At 37.4% G+C, this 23,143-nt stretch overlaps 4 protein-coding genes across 4 annotated transcripts; 2 read left to right on the forward strand and 2 right to left on the reverse strand.

Moving 5' to 3' along the window:
• Nucleotides 1-1,334: 1,334 nt before the first annotated feature.
• LOC128243630 (uncharacterized) lies at nucleotides 1,335-3,698 on the forward strand. The gene is made up of 2 exons (XM_052961512.1): nucleotides 1,335-1,481; nucleotides 2,913-3,698. The coding sequence occupies exons 1-2, from the start codon at nucleotides 1,431-1,433 to the stop codon at nucleotides 3,573-3,575; spliced, it is 714 nt and encodes a 237-aa protein (XP_052817472.1). The 5' UTR covers nucleotides 1,335-1,430; the 3' UTR covers nucleotides 3,576-3,698.
• A 1,334-nt stretch (nucleotides 3,699-5,032) lies between these two features.
• On the reverse strand, nucleotides 5,033-8,958 carry LOC128243637 (uncharacterized). The gene is made up of 3 exons (XM_052961519.1): nucleotides 8,810-8,958; nucleotides 8,524-8,666; nucleotides 5,033-5,470 (listed from the first exon to the last, which is right to left on the reverse strand). The coding sequence occupies exons 1-3, from the start codon at nucleotides 8,817-8,819 to the stop codon at nucleotides 5,243-5,245; spliced, it is 381 nt and encodes a 126-aa protein (XP_052817479.1). The 5' UTR covers nucleotides 8,820-8,958; the 3' UTR covers nucleotides 5,033-5,242.
• Nucleotides 8,959-16,077: 7,119 nt separating this feature from the next.
• LOC128243639 (uncharacterized) lies at nucleotides 16,078-18,518 on the reverse strand. Its single transcript, XM_052961521.1, has 3 exons — nucleotides 18,449-18,518; nucleotides 18,164-18,300; nucleotides 16,078-16,493 (listed from the first exon to the last, which is right to left on the reverse strand). Exons 1-3 carry the CDS (start codon nucleotides 18,456-18,458, stop codon nucleotides 16,275-16,277), a joined length of 366 nt encoding a protein of 121 aa, XP_052817481.1. The 5' UTR covers nucleotides 18,459-18,518; the 3' UTR covers nucleotides 16,078-16,274.
• Nucleotides 18,519-21,298: 2,780 nt separating this feature from the next.
• LOC128243631 (arylalkylamine N-acetyltransferase 1-like) lies at nucleotides 21,299-22,859 on the forward strand. Its single transcript, XM_052961513.1, has 3 exons — nucleotides 21,299-21,323; nucleotides 21,710-21,783; nucleotides 21,981-22,859. Exons 2-3 carry the CDS (start codon nucleotides 21,733-21,735, stop codon nucleotides 22,629-22,631), a joined length of 702 nt encoding a protein of 233 aa, XP_052817473.1. The 5' UTR covers nucleotides 21,299-21,323; nucleotides 21,710-21,732; the 3' UTR covers nucleotides 22,632-22,859.
• Nucleotides 22,860-23,143: the final 284 nt, after the last annotated feature.

The raw sequence follows: 23,143 nt of genomic DNA on the forward strand, positions 1-23,143 counted from the left end.
CCAAAAAGTCGATCAGACAGGCAGCTATTTCAAAGCATTAAAACATGCCTGTTCTTCTAAAACAATGATATATTTACTGTTTTATGCACAAATGATCAATCTGCAGCGTTTATCAACTTTTTTTCCAAAAGGTCGATCAAGCATTTCAGTGATAGTTTGTGCATAAAACAGTTAATATATCATTGTTTCAGAAGAAATTGCATGTATTCATGCTTTGAAATAGGATACCATTTTAGGCCGCTAGGCCGCCAGGCCGCTAACTTCACGCCGCTAGGCCGCTGAACTTCTTGATCGACTTTTTGAAAAAAATGTTTATAATCGCTTCAGAGTGATAATTTGTGCATAACAGTAAATATATCATTTTTTAAAAGAAAATGAGTGATTACATGCTTTGAAATAGCTGACTACTTAATCGACTTTTTGGGAAAAAAATGTTGATAATTGCTTCAGAGTGATAATTTGTACAGTTAAAATATCATTGTTTTAGAAGAAAAGGCATGTTTACATGCTTTGAAATAGGATACCATTTTAGGCTGCTAGGCCGCCAGGCCGCTAACTTCACGCCGCTGGGCCGCTGGGCCGCTGGGCCGCTGGGCCGCTGGGCCGCTGAACTGCTTGATCGACTATTTTGAAAATGGAAAAAAAAATGTTGATTATTGCTTAATAGTGATCATTTGGGCAAAAAACCCCAGTAAATATATCATGTTTTAAAAAGAAAGGGCATGTATAAGTACCTTGAAATAAGAAACCAATTTAGGCCGCTAGGCCGCTAACTTCACGCCGCTAGGCCACCAGGCCAGTTAATTAACAGCCATTAATTTAACATGTAAGCAGTCTGTAATGCCTTTTTTAAATGACACCATGATTATATGGGGTCACAGGCAGGTACTTTCGACATTATTGCCAATGCAGCGATGTGATTGGAATCTAATTACAGGTGATACCTTACGTACTCATTGACATTCGGAACTCCTCGGCCAATTTTATCGAAAACAACATCGGACGCTTTACATACTCAAAACGTGGTACGTTTAAGTCCGCTGCAAGTAGATCGTGTAGTAATTTTATTAAGTGAGCAAAAACACTTGATGACTTAACTTTTGGGAATCTTAATTATGTTTGCAGTTTTACACTTTACTGGCAATGAATTTAAACTTAGCTCAATAAATACTTCTCTAAAGCACTACATTTAATTAATGATATACTTCAAAAATTTACAAACTACTTCAACTGATGTACCGGCATACATCCGAGGTTGTTTACGATAAAAATGACCGAGGAGTTCCGAATGACGCATTAAACGTTAGGTCAAAACCTTCTTAACCAATAGAAATGGTTCTGTTTTCCCACAAACAATGAGTGAACGAGATAAATGAGCACTTTCTGTTCAGCTGCATTATCTAAATCACGTTTTAATTTTAAAGACTAAAATGAATGAAAATACAGGATTAGAATCAATTTCTCGGGAGACAATACAGGAGGTAAATGGAAATTTATTTTATTTCGACAAAAGTATATGCTTTGAAACTTTTACATTGTAATGGTTCATTGTAAATTAAAGGAATAAGCACATAGGAACCAAGCATTCTTAATCGATACGATTGATTTTTAGCAATGAATATATTACATATTATATTACAAGGATCATTTTTATAAACATAATTCTTGGCGGTTTTAACCTCTGATCGTAAACATTGTTTCGAACTATGCTAAACGGGATGAAACCATCTCTTGAGTAGCTTTCAGAAATGTGCCAGATTATGAACCGTCGCTTGTAGGAAAACCGTCAATACGGTTCGTTCTTTAATAATCAAACGGCCCCGTTCATTTACATTTAATCAACATATAATAATTGTAAAACGATTATATGCAATGCTTAGATATTCATATACACATATGTGCTATATACAATTATTAATCTCTCCATTCTTCCTAAAGGCAATGTGGCTCCTTAGCGTGCTAGATCTTGCTCTACTGCGTTGAAAGTGAAATTCTTCACTTAGATACTATAATGATAGTTTTAGTATCTGGTATACATGATTTATATCGGTCCTTGAAGATACCGTTTGTGTGTTAGATTTTGCCCGGCTGAATTGAACGTGAAATACCTCACTAAATACAATACTAATACATATAAGTTTTAATATCTGATTGAATTTTTGGCAACATAATGTGAGCTACATAACAACGAATCAACATTGGCAGACGACAAGGACATTTAACTTGATATACTCTGTAGAACTTTGTTTTTGCAAGCTAACGGGGTTATTGTCTAATGAATTCAAACTGTAGAAATATGACTGGTAGTAACTGTTATCAGCCGGAGAATTTTAATATTTGGCATACTGTTGATTTTCATGTTTTTAAATGATTCATCTTGAAATAAGCTTAATTCTAATTGTTATTATATTTGTAATCTAACAGCATTTGAAACTCAATGTAATATTCCTTTCAGACAACTTTAAACTCAATATATACTATGTTTTATATCTGTATTCATTATGTGCCTGCATAAAGCCTCCTTATACTTTGTATTTATATTTCCCTTATGTTTGTCGAAAGTAATGTGAAGAGAGACCCGTCAATCACATGTCGATGACATGCCATACTTTTAAGATACTAGTGCTAATGACTTACTTAAACTATAATTCATCAGCAGCCAATTGAATAAAACACTGATAATTTTCAATATGTTATATTTTATTTAGTTTGTTTATTGAAATGATTTGATTGGTAAATATAAACTGCTGAAAAGAACAGTCCATTAACATTTTGACGAATAAGTCTTATAACGCCTACGGCTTGCATTATTACAGTACCCAAGATATAGGTTCATATCTGAATCAATACGGACAATTATGGCCACCAAGAGTGTAGATTTATATTAACTATATCATCTTTATTGTTTGTAGGCTTTTCGGAAGACAAAAGAGGATATGCACTTGCCAATCGGTGAGCTTACACTGATTACAGAAGACAGGTACGAAGAAGTTCTAGAAAAGGTCAAAGAATGTTTCGTTCTCGATGAGCCACTTGGAAAAGCTGTAGGCATTAAGTGGTCCCCATTCTTGGAATCATTCTGGGTAAAGGCGCTTAAGACAGGGATATCATTGATGGTAGTTAATCCCGAAGACAACGATATCATTGGCTTCCGAATAAGTGAATACTCATTAAGAAAAGAAAAAATGCCGGATTTGAGTACGCTGGAAGACGAGAGCCTGAAAATAATGGGTGCGTTCTTGCTTCATGCCTTGAGGAAAGCGAATTTCTACGACCACTACAATACTGATGAAGCTGTACATTTCCTTGGGCTTGGAGTCACCAGGAAATATAGAAAGCGAGGGTTTGGGACCTTGCTTATGGAAAGTGGAATAAATTTGGCCAAGAACCTCGGCATCAGCCCTTGTTATATCACAGGTGAAGGTACCTCGAACTTTTCAAAGAGGATTTATGAACGATTAGGTTTTGACGTTTTGTCTGAAACGGTCTATGAGGATTTTGAAATCGAAGGAAAGAAAGTAATTCAGAATACTGGAGAACACAAATCGATGAAGATTTACGGGAAAGCGATTTAACATTGGGCATGCAATGTGCCCCGATTAAAAGTGTCGTTTTACCAAGTATCAAATGTATTGTAATGTTTTGTTATAAACTCGGCTATATAATCTTATTGTATTTCCTCAAATAAACGTTTTTTAAGTTCATAGACTCAATAAATCAAACAATTGTTCTCTGTTGGTTTCTGACATTTATACAATTTTAAGCTGGCATCAAGTCTGAGTGAGATGTAAGTAGTTTGACGGCATACAGTTACATGCTGGTCCATGGCCATGCAGGGAATGACAGAAGCGGGTGTATAAACTCATTTATACTCGCACTCGGGCCTTGACCATTCGGCGAGTGCTGAGTTAAGATTGTTAGTCATTTTTGATTTTTGGAGCATAGTGCACAGACAGAATGTAACCCTGGTTAGAGCTACCCTGGTTCTTTAACGTGCACCAGTGTACGGCACTGTCACACGGGACCCCCATTTAATGTCACTCCCGGAAGACGATTTGTATTTTTTAGTTATGCGACGGGGAATCGAACCTGCGACCTCTGGATTGATAGTCAAGTGTGTTTCTACTTTTCCACGGATCCGCCACAAGACAGAAGCTTGCTAACATGTTACTTAAGGATGGTAAAACGTTTTTTTTTCAGGTTTGAGCACGTCGACATTTTGCAGTTAACATAGGCGTTCATGTTTGTTTCTGATTTCAGCCTACCAACCGTAGATGACAGTTTCGGTCAAGGATTGTAGAACTTTTTTAAATATATATATTATACCTAGCGCAACGTTAACAATATATCAAGTTTGCAATTACTATTGCGGCTACATAGGAATAGGCATTTATGTATCATTCTTATTGCAGCTTACAAACCATAGGTGACATTATCGGATAGTTGTGGTGAACAATTGTTTTTTTATAAATATATAATTGTATATAGACTAGTGTTTGAAAATCGGACTCCATATGCTATCGATAAAAGAATCAAATCGGACTTAGCATTTCGATTTACTAACGGACAATGATCGAAAGTACGTAATATCATTTCGGAATACATTTTTAAAGTATCATCATGACCAATTAAATGCAGAAGGTTTTATGAAATTATAAAAAATAAAACGCATTTTGTAATACTGAGAGTTTTTGTAATGATTTGAGCAAACGTGTTTACATTCATCGGCATTGTGTATCAGAGTGATCCCCCTTGTTTACTAATTTCAACAAGATTCCTCGAATTTCAAACATTAACTAGACTTGAATCACATTACAAAATAAAACGTATTTACCGGAAGTTATATTAACGAAATCGGTTTGGACAACCAATATCGATTAAAACCGACATGACATAGTCAGCGACGATTTATCGACTGAGTTCGATAATCGTTTCATCCTAAGTATAAAGCATTTATGTACTGACACTGTCACTTATGCCTCACACCGATATATCTAACAATGTGAAAGTTGATATACATCTAACTTAAACCACGATTTTAGATATTTATTTTTCAGATATATTTACTGTGTCACTAGTTAAGAAGATCAAAAATCTAGCCAAATCATAGGGAAGCAAAGGAGGAAATTCTCTGAAAATGATAATGTAAATATACGTTTAAAGAAGATCTTAATGGGAAAACAAATTAAGTAAAAAGTCAACGTTTCAAGATTATTGTACATTGGTTTTTCTTCTGAGGCAGTTATTCATCATCTCGAATGTGGTATGAGACATCATCCATGTCAGCTAAGATCAAGTCTCCCTTATACAAGAAGACATTTCGCTTAGTATCGCACTCCTCCACATTTTCTTTAAACAACCTGCTGCTTATTTTCAGCTCGATGCATACTTGAGTTCTCTCCCCTCTTTTCTCGATAAGTTTCTCCATCTTTTTCTTTGAAGCAGCATCGTCGTAATTATTGATAAGAATCTGAAAATGAAATGTTTCCATTAGATTCTGAACAATCGTTCTTTGGGTTGTACAAGTCACCTGCTCCAAACCATCACCCCGTCCACCGTCACACATCAACACATATCGCCCCGTTCACATTCACACGCCCCACCCATTGACCCTTCCATTTTAACCTGCCAAAACCATCCCCAACCATCGCCACGTTCACCTTCACCTGCCCCCACCCATCGCTCATTCCACCTCCATCTGTCCCGACCAATCACCCCGTCCACTTTCACCCGCACCAAGCCATCGCCCCGTCCACCTTAACCCGCACCAACCCATCGCCCCGTCTACCTTCACCCGCACCAAGCCATCGCCCCGTCCACCTTAACCCGCACCAACCCATCGCCCCGTCTACCTTCACCCACACCAACCATCGCCTGAACCACCTTCACCCGCCCCTATCCATCGCCCCTTCCATCTTCCCAACCAATCACCCCTTCCACCTACACCTGCCCCTTCCACCTTCACCTGCCCCTCCATCGCCCAGTCCACATTCACCCGCCCCTATCCATCGCCCCGTCTACCTTCACCCGCCCCTATCCATCGCCCCTTCCACCTTCACCCGTACCAACCATCGCCCGAACCACCTTTACCCGCCCCTATCCATTGACCCTTCCACCTTCCCAACCAATCACCCCTTCCACCTACACCCGCCCTTCCACCTTAACCTGCCCCTTCCATCGCCCAGTCCACTATCACCCGCCCCTATCCATCGCCCCATCTACCTTCACCCGCCCCTATCCATCGCCCCTTTCACCTTCCCCACCAATCACCCCTTCAACCTTCACCCGCCCCTTCCACCTTCACCTGCCCCCTCCATCGCCCAGTCCACTTTCACCCTCCCATATCAATCGTCCCTGTCACCTTCACCCGCCCCAACTCATCACCCCTACAATTTCACCCGCCCCCACTCATCACCGCTTCCACCTTTACCCGCCCCCACAATTCACCGCTTCCACCTTCTCCTGCAGCCACCCATCGCCCCGTCCACCTGCACCTGCCCCCACCCATCACCCCGTCCATCTTCACCTGCCCCCACCCATCACCCCATTAACCTTCACATACCCCCACCCATCGCCCAGTCAACTTTCACCCGCCCCTATCCATCGCCCCTTTCACCTTCACCCACCCCGATTCATCACCGCTTTCACCTTAACCCGCCAAAACCAATCGCCCTGCCCACCTTAGCCTGCCCCAACCTATCGTCCCCGTCCACCTCCATCCACCCCCACCAATGGCCCCGTCCACCTTCATCTGCACCTACTCATCGCCCCGTCCACTTTCACCTGCTCCCACCATCGCAACTCAACCACAACCCGCCACCAGTCCATCGATCCGTCCACCTTTGCACGCCCCACACTCATCACCCCTACTTGTTTCACCCGCCCCGACTCATCACCGCTTCCACCTTTACCCGCTTCCACACATCACCGCTTCCACCTTAACCCGCCCCCACATATCACCGCTTCCACCTTCACCTGCCACCACCCATCGCCCCGTCCACCTTAATCTGCCCCCACCATCGCCCCATCCACCTTCACCTGCCCCCACAATTGCAACTCAACCATTACCCGCCTCCAATCCATAGACCCGTCCACCTTCATCCGCCCCAACTCATCACCCCTACCACTTTCACCCGCCCCCAATCATCACCGCTTCCACCTTTACCCGCCCCCACCTTTACCCGCCCCACCTAACCTGCCCCTAACCATCGCCCCATCCACCATCACATGCCCCTAGCCCTAACAATCGACCCATCCACCTTCACCTGCCCCTACCCTTCACACCATCCACTTTTACACGCCCATACCCATCATTCCTTCCACCTTCACATGCCCCAACCAATCGCCCCGTTCACCTTCACCCGCCCTAACAATCGACCCATCCACCTTCACCTGCCCCTACCCATCGTCCCGTCCACTTTCACACGCCCAAACCCAACGTTCCTTCCACCTTCACCTGCCCACACCATCGCCCCATCCACCTTCACCCGCCCAAACCATCATCGCATCAACCTTCACCTGCTTCCACCATCGACCCGTTAACCTTCACCCGCCCCAACCCATCGCCCCATCCACCTTAGCCCGCCCAAACCCATCGCCCCGTCCACCTTCAACCGTCCCAACCATCGCCCCATCCACCTTCACCCGAGCCAACCATCGCCCCATCCACCTTCACCCGCCCCAACCATCGCCCCATCCACCTTAACCCGCCCCAACCCATCGCCCCGTCTACCTTCACCAGCCTCCAACCACCGCCCCCTCCACCTTCACCTGCCACCACCATCGCCCCATCCACCTTAACCCGCCCCAACCCAATACCCCGTCAACCTTCACCTGCCGCCACCCATAGTTCCTTCCACCTTCACCTGCCACACCATCGCCCCGTGTTCTTTCACCTGCCCAAACCCATCTCCCCGTCCAACTTTATCCGCCCTAAACCATCACCCGCCCTCCTTCACCCGCCCATATCCATCGCCCCTTATACCTTCACCCGCCCCCATCCATCGCCCCTTCCACCTAAAACCGACCCCCCATTACCCCTTTTACATTTAGCCGCCCAAACCTACCACTCCGTCCATCTTCACCCGCCCCCACCAATCGTTCCTTTAGTAGCATGGTGGACTTTTTAAATGATCTTTGCATTATAGGATTTTTGAAATTTGTAAATTCAAAGACTGCTCTCCTAGAACTAAAGCAACTCTTAGCAAGTATATCAGTTTTGCAAATACGCAAACAAATACAAAACTTAATACTGCAATCATTCTAACCTTATAAAAATAACAGTGATTTTAAGAACATACTTATATATACGAGGGTCAGTCGTAAAGTTCCGATGAATATTATGATGAATTAATGAAACACTTAAAAATGTAAACAAGTTGACGACGTTTCGGGGTTGTCGACGTGATATATACGTTGCAAATGAAGCCATATTCGGGTTCAAGATTTGCTCTCGCCCCTACTAACCCCGTTACTTATATTATATATATAGCTGTTGTTATAATGAAAGTCATATTGACGTACCTCTTTTACGGAAGCATATTGGTTTATTTCAGTCAGGTAGACCCCCGGTCCAAACCTCGCGTGTTTTGGATCGGTAGACTTGTTGATCTGTCCACTCATTAATATGTGCAACGTCGACATAAGGTCGGTGTGGTGATATAAAACTGTAAAGGAAAATAATCGTTCGACTTTTATAATTAACCATGCTTAGGATAAACCTGATTCAGAATAATTTAAAAGATATATGCTTAACTTAGAACAGTTATGTTTATGACTTTCGATAAGGTGAACACTAAATCAGACTTACCTTTCGGCATCACGTTTTAGGCTTTCGTTTCAAACGTCAAATCAAAACTAGGATTTTTTGGGAAATAACCGGAAAACATGTTTTGTTTGGTTTTTCGAAATTCAATATTCAGAAAATGTAAAAGTCACGCGAGTTGTATACATGTCTACATTGTCAAGGTTTATTGTACAATCTGCACATACATAACATTTGATACAAGGTGTGTAATTCATAAAACATACACAAATAAAAAGGGGTCAAGCGGTGAAAGTACTAAGAAGAAAAAGAACAGTACAATTTATCTTCTATAGTAAACTTTTACGCATACTTCAAATATTTTAATACAAGTCTGTAACGTTTAATAGTAAAACTGAGTGTTAAACTAGCATGGTGTATTTAAAAAATAATCCACTATAATCTTAAAAAAATATCGCTAATTTTATCTATTTATCAGCCGTCGCTTTTAATTTAAAGTAGCAGATGATTTTTTTGGATGAACAAAGTGATAACATTTAAATAATGGAAATCCCCACCGACTAACCTTCAACTACCTTTATAAATTAATGATAGAAATGAAAATACTGCCGCCAAAAAATTGCGAGTCAGCAGGAACTATTTGGTTCTAAATCATGGACAAGGTTGACGTAAAGTCCTGTGACGTCCGCAATAAACAACCTATCCCATTTAAATATACAACATTTATATATGCTATGTATTTCTACGTTACTAAAGTCTTAATCACAGTTTTAACTTCACGGAAGACAGTATTTGGACGAGATCTTTAAGCTGCACTCTCACAAATTGAACGTTTTGACAAGTTTTTCACTTTTTGTCTTGGAACGAGCCAATTTTTGTGAAAATCCATGGGAACTCATTATATAAGACTGCTGACAAAACAAGATCGCAGATTTTTATATTTAAGTTCAAAAATTGATTTTTTATATTTTTTTCTTAAACCGTTAGTAGCGGTTTAAACCATAAAATATTAATTTTCGAACGGAAATATAAAAATCTGCGACCTGATCTTTTGGCAGCAGTCTTATATTATTGTTTTGCAGATATTTACGCAAAATATTGCCCTTTCCAAGACAAAAAATAAAAAAGTTGTAAACATGGTAAATCTGTGAGAGTGCAGCTTTAACAATTGACATTCGGATGTGTTTGAAACAGTCCGTGACAAAATAATATTACACTTATAACATTTGGGTGTAACAGTTCGAACAGTCTAACATCTTCGTCCTAAATAATCTGTCAAACAGCAATGTTTTTAAACCGATATGGATGAACACATTGAGCTGTCATTGCTGAAATACACGTTTAGCTTCTAAAACCTCGTTTCTCTTCCAGGTTTACACTTAAGAAATAATTTGTGTGATTGATGTCACTATCGGGGTATGAACGCAGTTTTGCTGGTTAAGTGTGTCGACTCCATGTGTAATTTTACCAGTCCAACTGCATTCATATCCCCGATAATGAGATCAGTCATGCAATTCATGTATAATATTTACAAAAGTTCATAATGTATTTTCTGATTGTTAAACAATGAGTTATTTCCATTTAAGAAAAACCAGTATTTTTTACCAACGTAAAAGATATGATATTTGACATCCACCATTCGCTGAAGGTTGAAGGGTGCAACGATGTCAGAGCTTTGTCTTCTGTGGGTGAAGGGTTGCCGGCCTTTGTTGAGTGTATAGTACAGCCAAGGTTACTGTTTTCAACATCTTTAAGTAGTTGATCCACGTACATTTAATAACATAACGTGGGAAGACACCCCGTTTGCGGATAGTAATGTTTTTTTAGGTATTACCGTTCACTTTCACTATACATTTTATGTCACGATATAAATACATAAGTGTTCATAAGGCTTTTCCAACTTAGCCAAATCGTCTGATGTCGACAATGGGTGAACATAATACTGTATACGGACACTGCATGTTATGATATTGTTTAATAACAAATAAACAAGCTAACCTATGATCGTTTGTACTGATAAGAAGCTATCAACTATTTTGGTATCGTATTCACTGACATGAAATCTCAGCTAACAAATAACCGAGTGTGAACTGTGAACTGGCAAGTCAAGCTTAACTTAAAAAAACTTATTGGAACCCTGTTTTCTTCTAAATAGCTCGGCTAATTAACAACAAAGGTTTCACATTGGTTTTAACAAAACGGGCAGTTTCACGGCTCGCTTTATGCCAAGAAGCACAGATTACCAATAACCAATCAAGATCCTGTTTAGAAGCATTGTTTTATGTTTTTCTTTCTAAAATAATTAAAAAATTGACACACACAGACAATGTGAAAGTCATCTTCAATATTATTGAAATTACAACAAAAACGATATCTTTGGTTTCAAACAATAATATTTCTTGCGTATCTACCGGTCTGATTATGATGTGGATGCACAGAGAGTAGCAGTATATAAAAGAAAGGTCGTAAACAGTTTGGTAAAATGTCTAATTTTCGAGACTTGTCATAAAGTTATACATATCTAATATAATTTGTGTTATTTTCTAAAATACGATACCAATATGTTTAAACGCATCAAGTATTTAACATCTGAAAACTGTAATAAATCTATTAAGATCAATAAATATCATTATAAACATAACTAAAGCCAAAATCATTCAATATCTTTTTAATGGTATACACCTAATTATGACAACCTTGGTCACAATCATTCTTAGCTTGCGTCTATATAGTTTTGATAATAATACTATCAGAGGTAGCAACCAATATAACACTGTACGCACATATTTTTGAATATATAACGGGTGTCTTCCTAATCCGCCATAATCAGTGACATTGCAAGTGTTTTTTACTCTTACTAATCTTTGACAAAACCTCAAATGTATTCTTTCTGTCTCCTTAGATTTGGTGTACCCCAAGACCTCTGCCGAATAGTTTATGATAAAACCAACAAATGGGTCAATAACTTACACAATAATTTCGTTTTTTTACTCAAACTCTTGACATTTACAAAATAAAACATTGATTGACTTTAATGGCTTTACCAATCAAATGTTAATGGTTAAAGCTAAGGGTGCCAGTATATTTAAACACAACACTTAAACAGTTTAAGTCTTTAACAACGTAAATGTCATGGTCATTATAAATCTACCTTTCATTCGGAAATAACCCGCCTTTCTTACGAAGCACCATGAATTTGGATTTATCAGTATTCACTTTTAATCCACAAGTGCTGCAGTAATTGGCTAAATCATCCAAATAGGTTTTGGCCACAATGGCTATGTCACCAGCAAATAATACAAATAACATCAATACCATATCAGCTATGTATATAGTGTATATCACGTTGCAAATATAACTCAATATTTTATACCAATAGACAAAACAAAAAGAAGGAACATAAATTCTCCTTGCCGTAAGCCCAAAGCATAATTAAAGTTTTACACATGAATTAACTTAAAGATAAAATTAGCTTAAAATTTTAAACATGAATTCACTTAAAATTAAAAAAAGCTCGGAACTCTAACCAAAAGTTCAGTTTTAACTATATATAAAGAGGTTAGAACTGATGACACGATGGAAATCATCGTGTTATGGTCCGGAAAACTGGGATGCAGAACAAAGTTTTCGTCGAATATGTCGCAATTTTGTTTTATCTACAATTTGTCCAACGCTGACTTCGAAAATCTCCAAGTAAAACAGCATACATGTTCTAAGTGTTTCATTTGAATGCTCAATAACAGTGATAACAATTAAACGTTGTTACTACATGCACCAATCTGTGTACAAATTTCTACTACTATTGAAATACAATGTCAAACATGTTATACTTAAGAAGCGCTTGTTATTAGCAAAACATATTGAATGTTGAAATTTAAATGATTTTCATTTCCTAAACCAGAGCGGGCTAAAATTTCAAAACATTAAAATATATCGAAATTCATGTATGTTTTTCATGCCGACGTGTGTATAATACATGTAATGGTAAATGGTAAGTCAACATATATACATTGATGAGTATCACTTTAAACATAAGCTTTTATGGCATTGGAAGATTTCGGTCATCCCATTTACGACAAAGAACAAAACCGCAATCCATTTTTAATAGATAGGGGGTCACATGAATCAACAGTCACCGGTTTTAAAATTGGAGCGATGTAATGACAATAGTACCTGAAGTTCTCCCTGAACGTTAAGTCACATTATCGTAACTAATGTAAGAGAGATAACTGAACACTTGCCTTTCAGATGTATTAATTCAATCACGTTTGAATTTTTTAAGACTAAAATGGATGAAAAGACAGGATTGGAATCAATCTCTCGGGAGACAATACATGAGGTATAGGATGTTTTTTTTTTATTTCAACATAATTATTTGCTTAGAAACTTATTCTTTGTAATAATGTAATGTACTGGAACAAGCTTTGCACTCAAACGTACTTTATTGATACTATTGATTAAATGTTATAAATGTATAATATATTATATTACAGGGATACTTATTATAAACATTTTTCTTAGAAATGTTGACAATGTATCGTAAACATCGTAATGATCTATGCAAATCATGTTGGGAACGAGTGGTAATGCAATGCCTTCCCCATCTTTATTGCAGATGTGTTAATAGTTTTAAAACATGTATCATGTTCTTAACTGTACAAAAGATGGGGCCAAAATAGCGTTAATGCAGTTCGTTCTATATTAATATGATAAGTCACACATCTTTTTATTCTAAACATTTAATAGTTGTTTAACACTAATATGCATTTTATTATGCCTATAGATTGTCAATCTGCTTATTTTTACTAAAAGCAATTAGTTCTTTATTGCACGAAATAAACTCTGAAGCGTGATTTATAACGGCCTGTAAAGGTAATATTAATGTGCGAGGTCTTGCTCTATACCATTGAAAGTAAAATATCACCTTGGATAAAATAATGTTAGTTGTAATGTCTTAAATTAAATTTAAAAGTTTATTAGCAAATCGGCATATTCCATTTGGTCATTAACATGGCAAACATATAAATTTCTGGCCAGGAAATGATTTCGTATCCAAATATCATACATACACACACATTTATTTATAACACAACATTCAGCATATATATTTATAGCATAAATAAATATTTTAGCAATTTTATTTATTTTATTTTATTTCATTTATTTTATGAAGTATTTTGACTGCGAGTGACAGAACCATAAATATCTAACTAGAACGAAATAATCTGGTTGAAGTGGGGACCGAACCACCACGGTAAGGTTAACCACCGACGCCCTAACCACTCGGTCACAAGAACTTTACCATGTCTGATGAATAGTTTAACCTTTATTGAAATACATTGGTATCATCACGTGACAATGTCTATCAACTATTCACGCTACAACATTTTGCTGGATCGCGTTTTTAGCCCGAATCCAAATTTTGGAGTTCAAAGACAATATTTGAGCAAACATCGATATTTGTTGAAGGGTTCCAACTGTCAGTATCATTGTTCATACACTCCTTATGATTTGCAACACTTTCTTTCTTTCGTTAAAAGTGCATTTTTCAAAAACCATTTAATAGTTCCTTTAACTATTGTCTAAGCTAAGAACACTTGGATGACCTTCATGTTTGAACAACGTTTTCTTAAATCAAATTGCCTACCAAAATGTGGAGCAAATAAGTGCCGTTTCGAGGTTTATGACAATATTGAAGGCATGCCATAACTACCGTTAAGCTACACAAAATAGCGCTAACAGCATACATATTAAACATTCCTAAGTTGTAAGTTCATTTCCGAACTAGAACGGAATTTATTCCGAATTAAGTAGTTTTATTTCAACTTAATCGTATCCTTATTGTTTTAAGGCATTTCGAAAGACAAAAAAAGAGATTAAATTGCCATTCAGTGAGCTTACACTGATTACAGAAGACAGGTTCAACGAGGTTCTGGAAAAGGTCCAAGAATGTTTCGTTACCGATGAGCCACTTGGAAAAGCTGTTGGCATCGCATGGTCCCCATTCTTGGAATCATTGTGGGTAAAGGCGCTTAAGAGAGGAATATCATTGATGGTAATTATTCCGGAAGACAACGATATCATTGGCTTCTGAATAAATGAATTTCTTTTTCGGCGATTTAGAGACTCTTAAAATAATTGGTTCGTTCTTACATTATGCATTAGGGAGAGCGAATTTCTTCGACTACTGCACAACTGATGAAGCCATCCATTTTCTCGGGCTTGGAGTCACTAGGAAATATCGAAGGCGAGGATTCGGTACCTTGCTTATGGAAAGCGGAATAAAGATGGTCAAGAACCTTGGCATCAGCCCTTGTTATATCACAGGTAGAGGTACCTCGAACTTTTCGAGGAAGATTTATGATCGGTTTGGTTTTGACGTTTTGTCTAAATGTTTCTATGAGGATTTTGAAATCGAAGGAAAGAAAGTAATTAAAAATACTTGGAAACACAAATCGATGAAGGTCTACGGGAAAACGATATGACATTTGGCGAGCATTGTTTACCGGTCTCACTTGTCTGTATGTCAAGTAAATAGTAATGTTTCGTAATTTACACGGCTATATATTCCGGGTTTTTTATATTTGCTTAAATAGAGAAACAAGTATCAAGTTTATTTTATATTATCCATAAATCAGACATTATTCCTGTCTTCGTTTCTAATGTATAAACGGTAGCTGAATCTAGTGCGACAGTTACATACTGATCCATGGCCGTGTAGTGAATGACAGCATCCAGAATATTTTAGTGCGAAATGTAATAATTGAAAGATTAAAACATATATAATATTAATATGATATTTGCCTTCTAAATACAAATATTTTAAATATTCGACTAATGATGGTACTCACACAGTGATACACATGTTCTTTATATTTTAAACATTGTACCACATATACCAATCTGTTTATAGATTTTGTGCCACAGTCCGTTTCTATGTACGCTGTTAAAACGTTAGAGTACTATCGTGTTAACGTTTTCCTAGAAAAGCACAACAACATGTGCTTTACCATACTATTCAAACGGCAAATTGCGTCCGTAGTTGATAGCCCCTTGCGAAATACAAACTGAGCGTCTGATACGTTGCAAATATCCTCGGCCAAACTCTATTTGTCTGTTATTCAAATTCATGTTGCATTATCATCGCAGCCTGCAAACCATTGGTGAAAGTACCGGTCAGTGATGGTGAAAACGTGTTTTTCATATAATTTTATATAAAGACATGTTTTCTAAGTTATCTCTAGGCGATACTTCACCAATGATAAAACAACATATTCAACTGTGTACAAATGTAGATATGTACATAACTCGAGTTACTATTTTATATATTTATTTCTACTGATATATTTCCATGTACATAATTGTGTGCTGTTTATTTATCGTAGTCTCACAGAAATGCAGATGACAGAACATCTAATTAAAAGTCTTGGAAAGTGAAGAAAATCCCTAAAAATTGATCCTGCAATGTTTAATATGTATAATGAAATTGACGCGATGTAATAATCGTGTTTCAGCGAACACGGAATACGACCTCATTCATTTGCGCCAAGATCAAGTCTCCCCGATATAAGAAGACGTTCCGCCCAGTTTCGCACTGCACGACCTTTTCTTGAAACAGACGTCTGCTTATTTTCAGCACAATGCAAACTTCACATTTCATCCCTCTTTGTTCGATCAGTTGTTTCCACTGTCTCCTTGACACATCGTCGTCATAGTTGTTGAAAAGAATCTGAAATGTTATTATTGCTTAATGAACACTTCCATTGAGGTTGAAACGATCTCCCTCCCCCGCGTCCCCCATCTAGCATACCAAGTACTCCGGTATTATATTTTGGAACCCCGCGGAACAAAAAAATCAGTGTTGCTATGTCACATAACTCTCAATTTTGAGTTTCACGTGACTACCAATAGAAATGTGTAGGACTTAACTTTGTCTACAGCGTTATTTTTAAAATATGTTTTCATTACAGTTTTTATCAATTGATCTGTTTAAACGCCTTTCAAGCAATATTTATGCAAAAAACTATTGAAACAAGTTCAGTAGCAACAAGTCACGTATCTGTGTACTCCTAAAAACAAAGCTATTGTCTACCATGCAAGATTGGTTGAATGTTTACAAATTGAGCTTCCGGCATTAATATCCAAGCGTACACTTTATGTCTTATTAATTGTATACATAGCGGGCTTATTTTGATATACATTCCTGTCATAGCGATCACCTCCACTGAGAAATAATTTCTGCACGGCTGGAGAATTTAGAGACTCTTTGAAGCTGTACATTGTAGGATTGTCAGGGAGTAGTTATCTACTTACACCAAGCAGCTAGAAAATGATTATAATTAGATGGGCATCCTGTTCATCTAAGTGACCCTGCAGTTGGCATGGGTAAACGTACGAACTTAGCTAAGCATTGGTAGAACTTAAGTTAAAATTTCACCTTTTCCTTAAATTCAACAATTGCCTCAACTGTTTTATTTCATTTGAAGAAAGTCTTATCCTAATTTTATATTCTGCAATCAAAATATGACACATAAGTTTTCAAAAATGAAAAATCCATTTTAAAGAACTTGATTTATTTAAAGAAATATGACAATTCCAAATTGTATGCTTAAGTTAAATAAGTTAGAAAAGTCTTCTGTTATATGGACCCATGGATTATTGGTGGAACCTAACGCCATATCTTTACAGGGTCAGGCTTGAAAATACGGTCATTACGGCTAATCATAATTGGTTGAAGCCGTGTCGGGATGAGAACCTCCAGCAATGGTAAATGAATCAAAAGGATTGTATGATGATACTATGGATATTTCAGATGTTGAAGAGGCATATTATGTCTTCAAACGGCCTTGTGCGCATTTATGTGAGTGTTATGCTTGGTATCATGGAGTTGGTGTAAATGTTGCCCCAATGAAAGTCGTTGATTTTGCACAATTTAAATGTTCGGGCTGCCTCTCCAGTGGAGGGGGGGGGGGCGCAAAGAATCTGCGTGGTTTTATTCCCGAAAATACGTTCGGGATAGGTAAATATGTTATTGTTCGAAGCTGTGTGCCTTAATCCACGAATTATTTTGGTATTTTGGTGTGTTTACTCTTTCCGATTCGCAATCGGATGTCCCTGGCAATGTATCTAATGATGGGGAGAAACGCAACACATGGGTTCGATTTCATCTTGGGGTCTCACAGACACACAAAGAGCCAAAACACCAACCCTTACAGATCAGCACGCAGTACCAGACATCAGAATTATGGATGGTAAGATCTCAACACATTGTTTGTCTATAACATTTGTTTTTCACCCAAATGCTAATCGTTACTCCAATAATTAATTAGAATATAAAGCGGTGTTGAGAACATATTTCTGAATATTATTGTAATTATAATAAGAATAGTATTGACGCACCTCGTTGAAGGACGCAGTGGGTTGGATTTCAGTAAGGTAGACCCCCGTTCCAAATGTAGCGTTAATCACAGACTGTTTTATCAGTCCAGTATTTCGGATGAGCGTCGCCGACTGCAGGTCGGTGTAATGATATAAAACTAAAACGGACAATAATCATTAAACTTGTTAGAATCTCGTTTTTACGATGAAATGAAATAGAGTAACTAAATAGATATAAGCTGAACATAAAACAGTTATGTATTTGACTATCGATAAGATGAAAACTTTGACTAAAATGAGTCTTACCTTTCTCCATCACCTTTTAAAGTTTTATGTTAAACGCTTCAAATCGAAACTTGGTATTTCTGGAAATAACCGGCCCACATTCTTTGTTTGTGAAATTCAATCATTTTCAGAAAATGTAATAGTCACGCGAATTGTTTACATGCCTTATTTAGTCGATATTTATTGTTCGTACACTTGTTTATGGTTACATTTTGCTGACAATTTAGGCAGTAAGAACTATAAGATTCACATTAAATAACAGAAAATTACGAGGAAACCTCTTTGTATTTCCAAAGACTCGTACATTCCAATTTGTTCACATAATCAAGGATTGCAATGTACTTTATATCTATTGAATATTATTTTGTAATTTTGAGCTTCCATGCTAAAACAATTAGTAGTTGTTGGCAGTTTTGCACTTAATATCAGTGACAATGAACAGTTTCAATCTGAGACTCTTGATTACCTTCTTTGGATGCATTATGTGTTTCCATAGGATATCACTTATAAAACGTATTTATCTCTCTTCCAGAACGTATTTATCTCTCTTCCAGAACGTATTTATCTCTCTTCCAAAACAGTTTTATCACTCAATCAGAGTGCTCAGGTATTTTATTATTAACCTTTCAAAGAATGAAAAGTATATTTGCTACAGAGACCGCAGATCTAAGACTGGAGATTCGATGCATTATCTTGCATGTTTTCTTTTGAGCATCGTCTACTCAACGTAAATAATGAATTGTCACGTGTCATTAAAAACATTTTCTTTTTCCATCTATATTACAATTAAACTATATTGTGTACCCTAATTACCTTTACATGTACCGCCAGGAATACCATTGGGCTCTAAAGACCTTATACCTTTCTCAATGCACCATTAAGCAACCTTCCCTATAGGCTTTTGTCAGACGTCAATTGAATCCCATATAAATATTTTAACAATTGTATCGGTGTATTGGAGACCCTTGAAACATTGTGTTGTGTGTAGTATATTCCAACATACTGACCAGATTTTTGCTCTTTGCCCTACTTTCTGTGTGTACTTTACCAGTTGTGTGCCACGTGACAAATTGTTTTCTCACACTGTAATGGTATATGTTGGTTATTAATACGATGCAATCCGATTGGCTACATCAATCTTAAATCAAATAAATACTTTTGATGATATTGAATACAACCCAAAATGTAGTCGGGTCATTTATCAACGTTAAAAACCTGACCTGAATATTCACATGCAAGGTATCTATAACCATGCGGTAAGAATTTCGGTTGATTAAAATGTTATGCTTAGTCTATACGGCCGTAGTATATGTCCATATTTCTGCTGATCTCGACTGATACAAGTCGGAACATTTTGATAATTGTAGGTACAAATAGACTTCTAAGTACAGTGGTTGTGCTGTTTTTGTGTGTGTTTTTGCTGTAGCTAGCTAGATAAAAATGCACAATTTAAACATTACCCTTTGTGAAATTGAATAATCAGTATAATCACATGACTAAGCCTTGTTACTGTGTATTCTAATCTATTAAGTGCTAGATGAAACTAAAAAAGGGTTAACTCGTACATTAAAAAAGTAGACATGTTTTCTTTGCTTTGTATTCCTGAGCACATGCAGTTAATCGGTGTCTCAATGTTATCAGATAAATGATATACATGTAACTTGAAGCGAAGCAGAAAGAAGGCGTCTTGTACTATCTTTAAAACAAGTCACCTCAGACTTTATGTTCATATTAATTATGATGCTTAGGAGTAAATATTTGCACACACACACACCCACACCCACACCCACGCACGCACGCACGCACGCACGCACGCACACACGCACGCACGCACGCACGCACACACACACACACACACACACAAACACACACGCACACATCACGCACGCACATACGTACGTACTCACGCACGCACGCAGCACGCACGCACACACGCACACGCATACACACCAAAGCGTGCAGAGCAAATGTAGAAAAAAGGACTAAGTATATATTTTGAAATACCTGTATTTGTTTGGAAGACATACGCCGCGAATAGCTATTTTTTCAGAGTAACGAATCATGCGTTTTTAGCTGAAATCTGTGGTCGACTGGTTATTAACGTGCTAAAACTTGTTGGTTCTACTTCCACGCGCTCATATAAATGGTCTGAAACCGAAGTCACATTGGTATTATACTTACGAAAGAACCAGTGGTGTATGTGAAACCGTGATGCATTCTGTTAATCTAATTTAGGTGGATTTTTATGCATTAAAACTCGGTCTGGAAAGATGATGGTTCGGGCCTAGGCTCGGCATTTCGTGAAAAGAAGCTAGCCAGAATGCGGGAGTCGCTTGTTCTTTTAATAAACACATAAATGCCATTTTTCTACTGACAGTCTGTGATGTTTATCTTAAATTTAATTTACTGTATAATAATGATTCTATTACTGATAAAAATGTTTATGCTGATCAGTATTCAACAACTGTTTTAATTAAATTGAATGTTAAAATGTGTCAATTATCAATGTCATAAAATGATCCCTTGACAATTTTTACGGGGTCAAAATGTAATGTTACAACGGCCGCCGGGTGCGATGGATAACTAGTATCACTAGTATCACATAAGTGATACATCGAGATATAAAAATGGGAGGAGGCTGGTAAATTGTGTTATGTGAAACCCTTTTGAAACTTTCCAATGCGGTAAACTGAATATTCAACTTAACACACATATAATACATTATCAATGATTCATGATTATCAACCCGTTTATCGTTCGCGGTGCTCAGGGTATTTTGGACTTAGAAGGGAGGGTCAAAGAGACGCATATATAAAATAAAACTAAGAAGTTCATGTTACACAAACAGTTGAATAGATTGTGGTAAATAATATTCAGGTAGAAAATGGTGTATTTGGTACGCACAGGGGGAGTGGGTTTACAGTTGATGTTATTCATTTTCGCATTTTAACTGTCACTTAAACCGCATAAGTATAAGTAGGTAGTAGTAAATTTAGTATTATGTATTCAATAGACAAAAACAAATCCGAAAATACATTCATGAGCATATGCAATATATGTGCATTAAATTAACAGTAATTATTTGGTTGGAGTAAATTAACCCAAATTGATTCAATTATTACCTCAAATTAACATAAGATAACAGAAGATACGCTGCGTAAACGAATGGTTTATAAATGTATTTGTTTAGCTGTAAATGCACGTATTAACTTTTTTTATCACTGAAACACTACTCAGAGGCAAAGGAATTTCGAGATCTTCTGATTTTTATCTGTTGTATAGGAGAGGTAAACATCACTTTAAAGATGGCGGAGAAGAAAGGTATATCAAGCTTAACCGATGCGTCAATCGAAAAGGTATGTTAAATATATTATGGAAGGCATAATTTGTTTTAATTACAAGTTATGGAATACATTCACTATATATGGACTATGTTCATATTTATCACAAATTATTTTGTATAAATTTACCCTGCTATTTTGATGTGTTTCTCGTTCTGAATGATGGTCGCGCACTCTGGTTACCTTTGTACAGTTATCCGCTATGTTTGCAGGCGTTCCAGAAGACTAATGAAGAATGTCGACGTCCTGACACGGAACTAGTTCGGCTAAGGGAGAATCAGTACGAAGACGCCTTTACTATTATCAAGAACTGGGACGAGCCGTTGGGAAAATCACTAAATTTACAATGGTCTAAAGAAAGGGAATCTTCATGGAGAAGGACGTTTGATGAAGGACTCTCGCTGATGCTTTTGGATAGTAACAATGGCGAAGCTATAGGTATACGAATTATAAAACAAGATGTCAAAAACGAAGAGATTGATCCAAGCAAAATACAAAACGACGCCTTGAGAAAAATACACACATTTATTCATCAAGAGGTTGAAAAATCCAGGTTTTATGAAAAATATGGTGTTGAAGAATCGTTTCATTTCTTAGGATTAGCTGTTTCAGAGAAGTACCAAAAGAAGGGACACGGTAAATATTTACTTGAAGTAGGAGTAGAATTCGTTAAAAACCTTGGAATATGTCCGTATATTCATGGCGAAGGATCGTCGGCGTATTCCCAGAAGATATACGAGAAAATAGGATTTGAGACACTGAAAGAAGTCGCATTTGAGGACTACAAAGTAAACGGTGAAATAGTATTTAAGAATACCGGTGTTCATAAAACATTTAAAGTATATGGACTTCACTGCATATAACGGACTCAATGATTATTCTGTTCACAATGAGTGCAATGTTAATGCATAAGATATGAAACACCTCTTAAATGTATATGGACTTTTACCTGTTGAATACCGTAAACAGCCTTTATAATTTATTTCGATCAACTCGCTTTAAAGGCCTGTTAATATGTAAATTGCCGTATGTGTTTTGTGCTATTTATCCTTGCTTTCATTATGAATACAAATAAACCGGATTATATCGCTTATTGATGTTTTTGAACAAGAACATATTTTATATTATGTATAACCGCATAATTATGCTAACTTTAATACGCAGTTTTGCAGTTTTGTGGTTTATTGGTCGTGTGTAACCTACTGTCAATACCAATACGGCATGGTTTAACTAAGGTGATAGTCAATAACAGACGTATGTAAGGTACACTGTAACTACATCATCAACTGTATATTTATGGATGTATTTCTTAAAATGAGTGAGATGAAATATGATTATATTTCCATGTTATTCACTCTCCTCAAATACATAACAA

The sequence above is a fragment of the Mya arenaria genome, chromosome 8, assembly GCF_026914265.1.
Source record: "Mya arenaria isolate MELC-2E11 chromosome 8, ASM2691426v1".
NCBI classification, from domain to species: Eukaryota; Metazoa; Mollusca; class Bivalvia; order Myida; family Myidae; genus Mya; species Mya arenaria.

Excerpts from the sequence above, each read along its gene's own strand:
- LOC128243637 (XM_052961519.1), bottom strand. Across the intron at positions 5,471-8,523 it reads AATATGCTTCCGTAAAAGAG|ATTCTTATCAATAATTACGA; the intron begins GTACGTCAATAT and ends TTTCATTTTCAG.
- LOC128243631 (XM_052961513.1), top strand. The coding sequence starts at position 21,733 with ATGGCGGAGAAGAAAGGTATATCAAGCTTAACCGATGCGTCAATCGAA. Across the intron at positions 21,784-21,980 it reads CCGATGCGTCAATCGAAAAG|GCGTTCCAGAAGACTAATGA; the intron begins GTATGTTAAATA and ends CTATGTTTGCAG.
- LOC128243630 (XM_052961512.1), top strand. The coding sequence starts at position 1,431 with ATGAATGAAAATACAGGATTAGAATCAATTTCTCGGGAGACAATACAG. Across the intron at positions 1,482-2,912 it reads CTCGGGAGACAATACAGGAG|GCTTTTCGGAAGACAAAAGA; the intron begins GTAAATGGAAAT and ends TATTGTTTGTAG.
- LOC128243639 (XM_052961521.1), bottom strand. Across the intron at positions 16,494-18,163 it reads CCACTGCGTCCTTCAACGAG|ATTCTTTTCAACAACTATGA; the intron begins GTGCGTCAATAC and ends ATAACATTTCAG.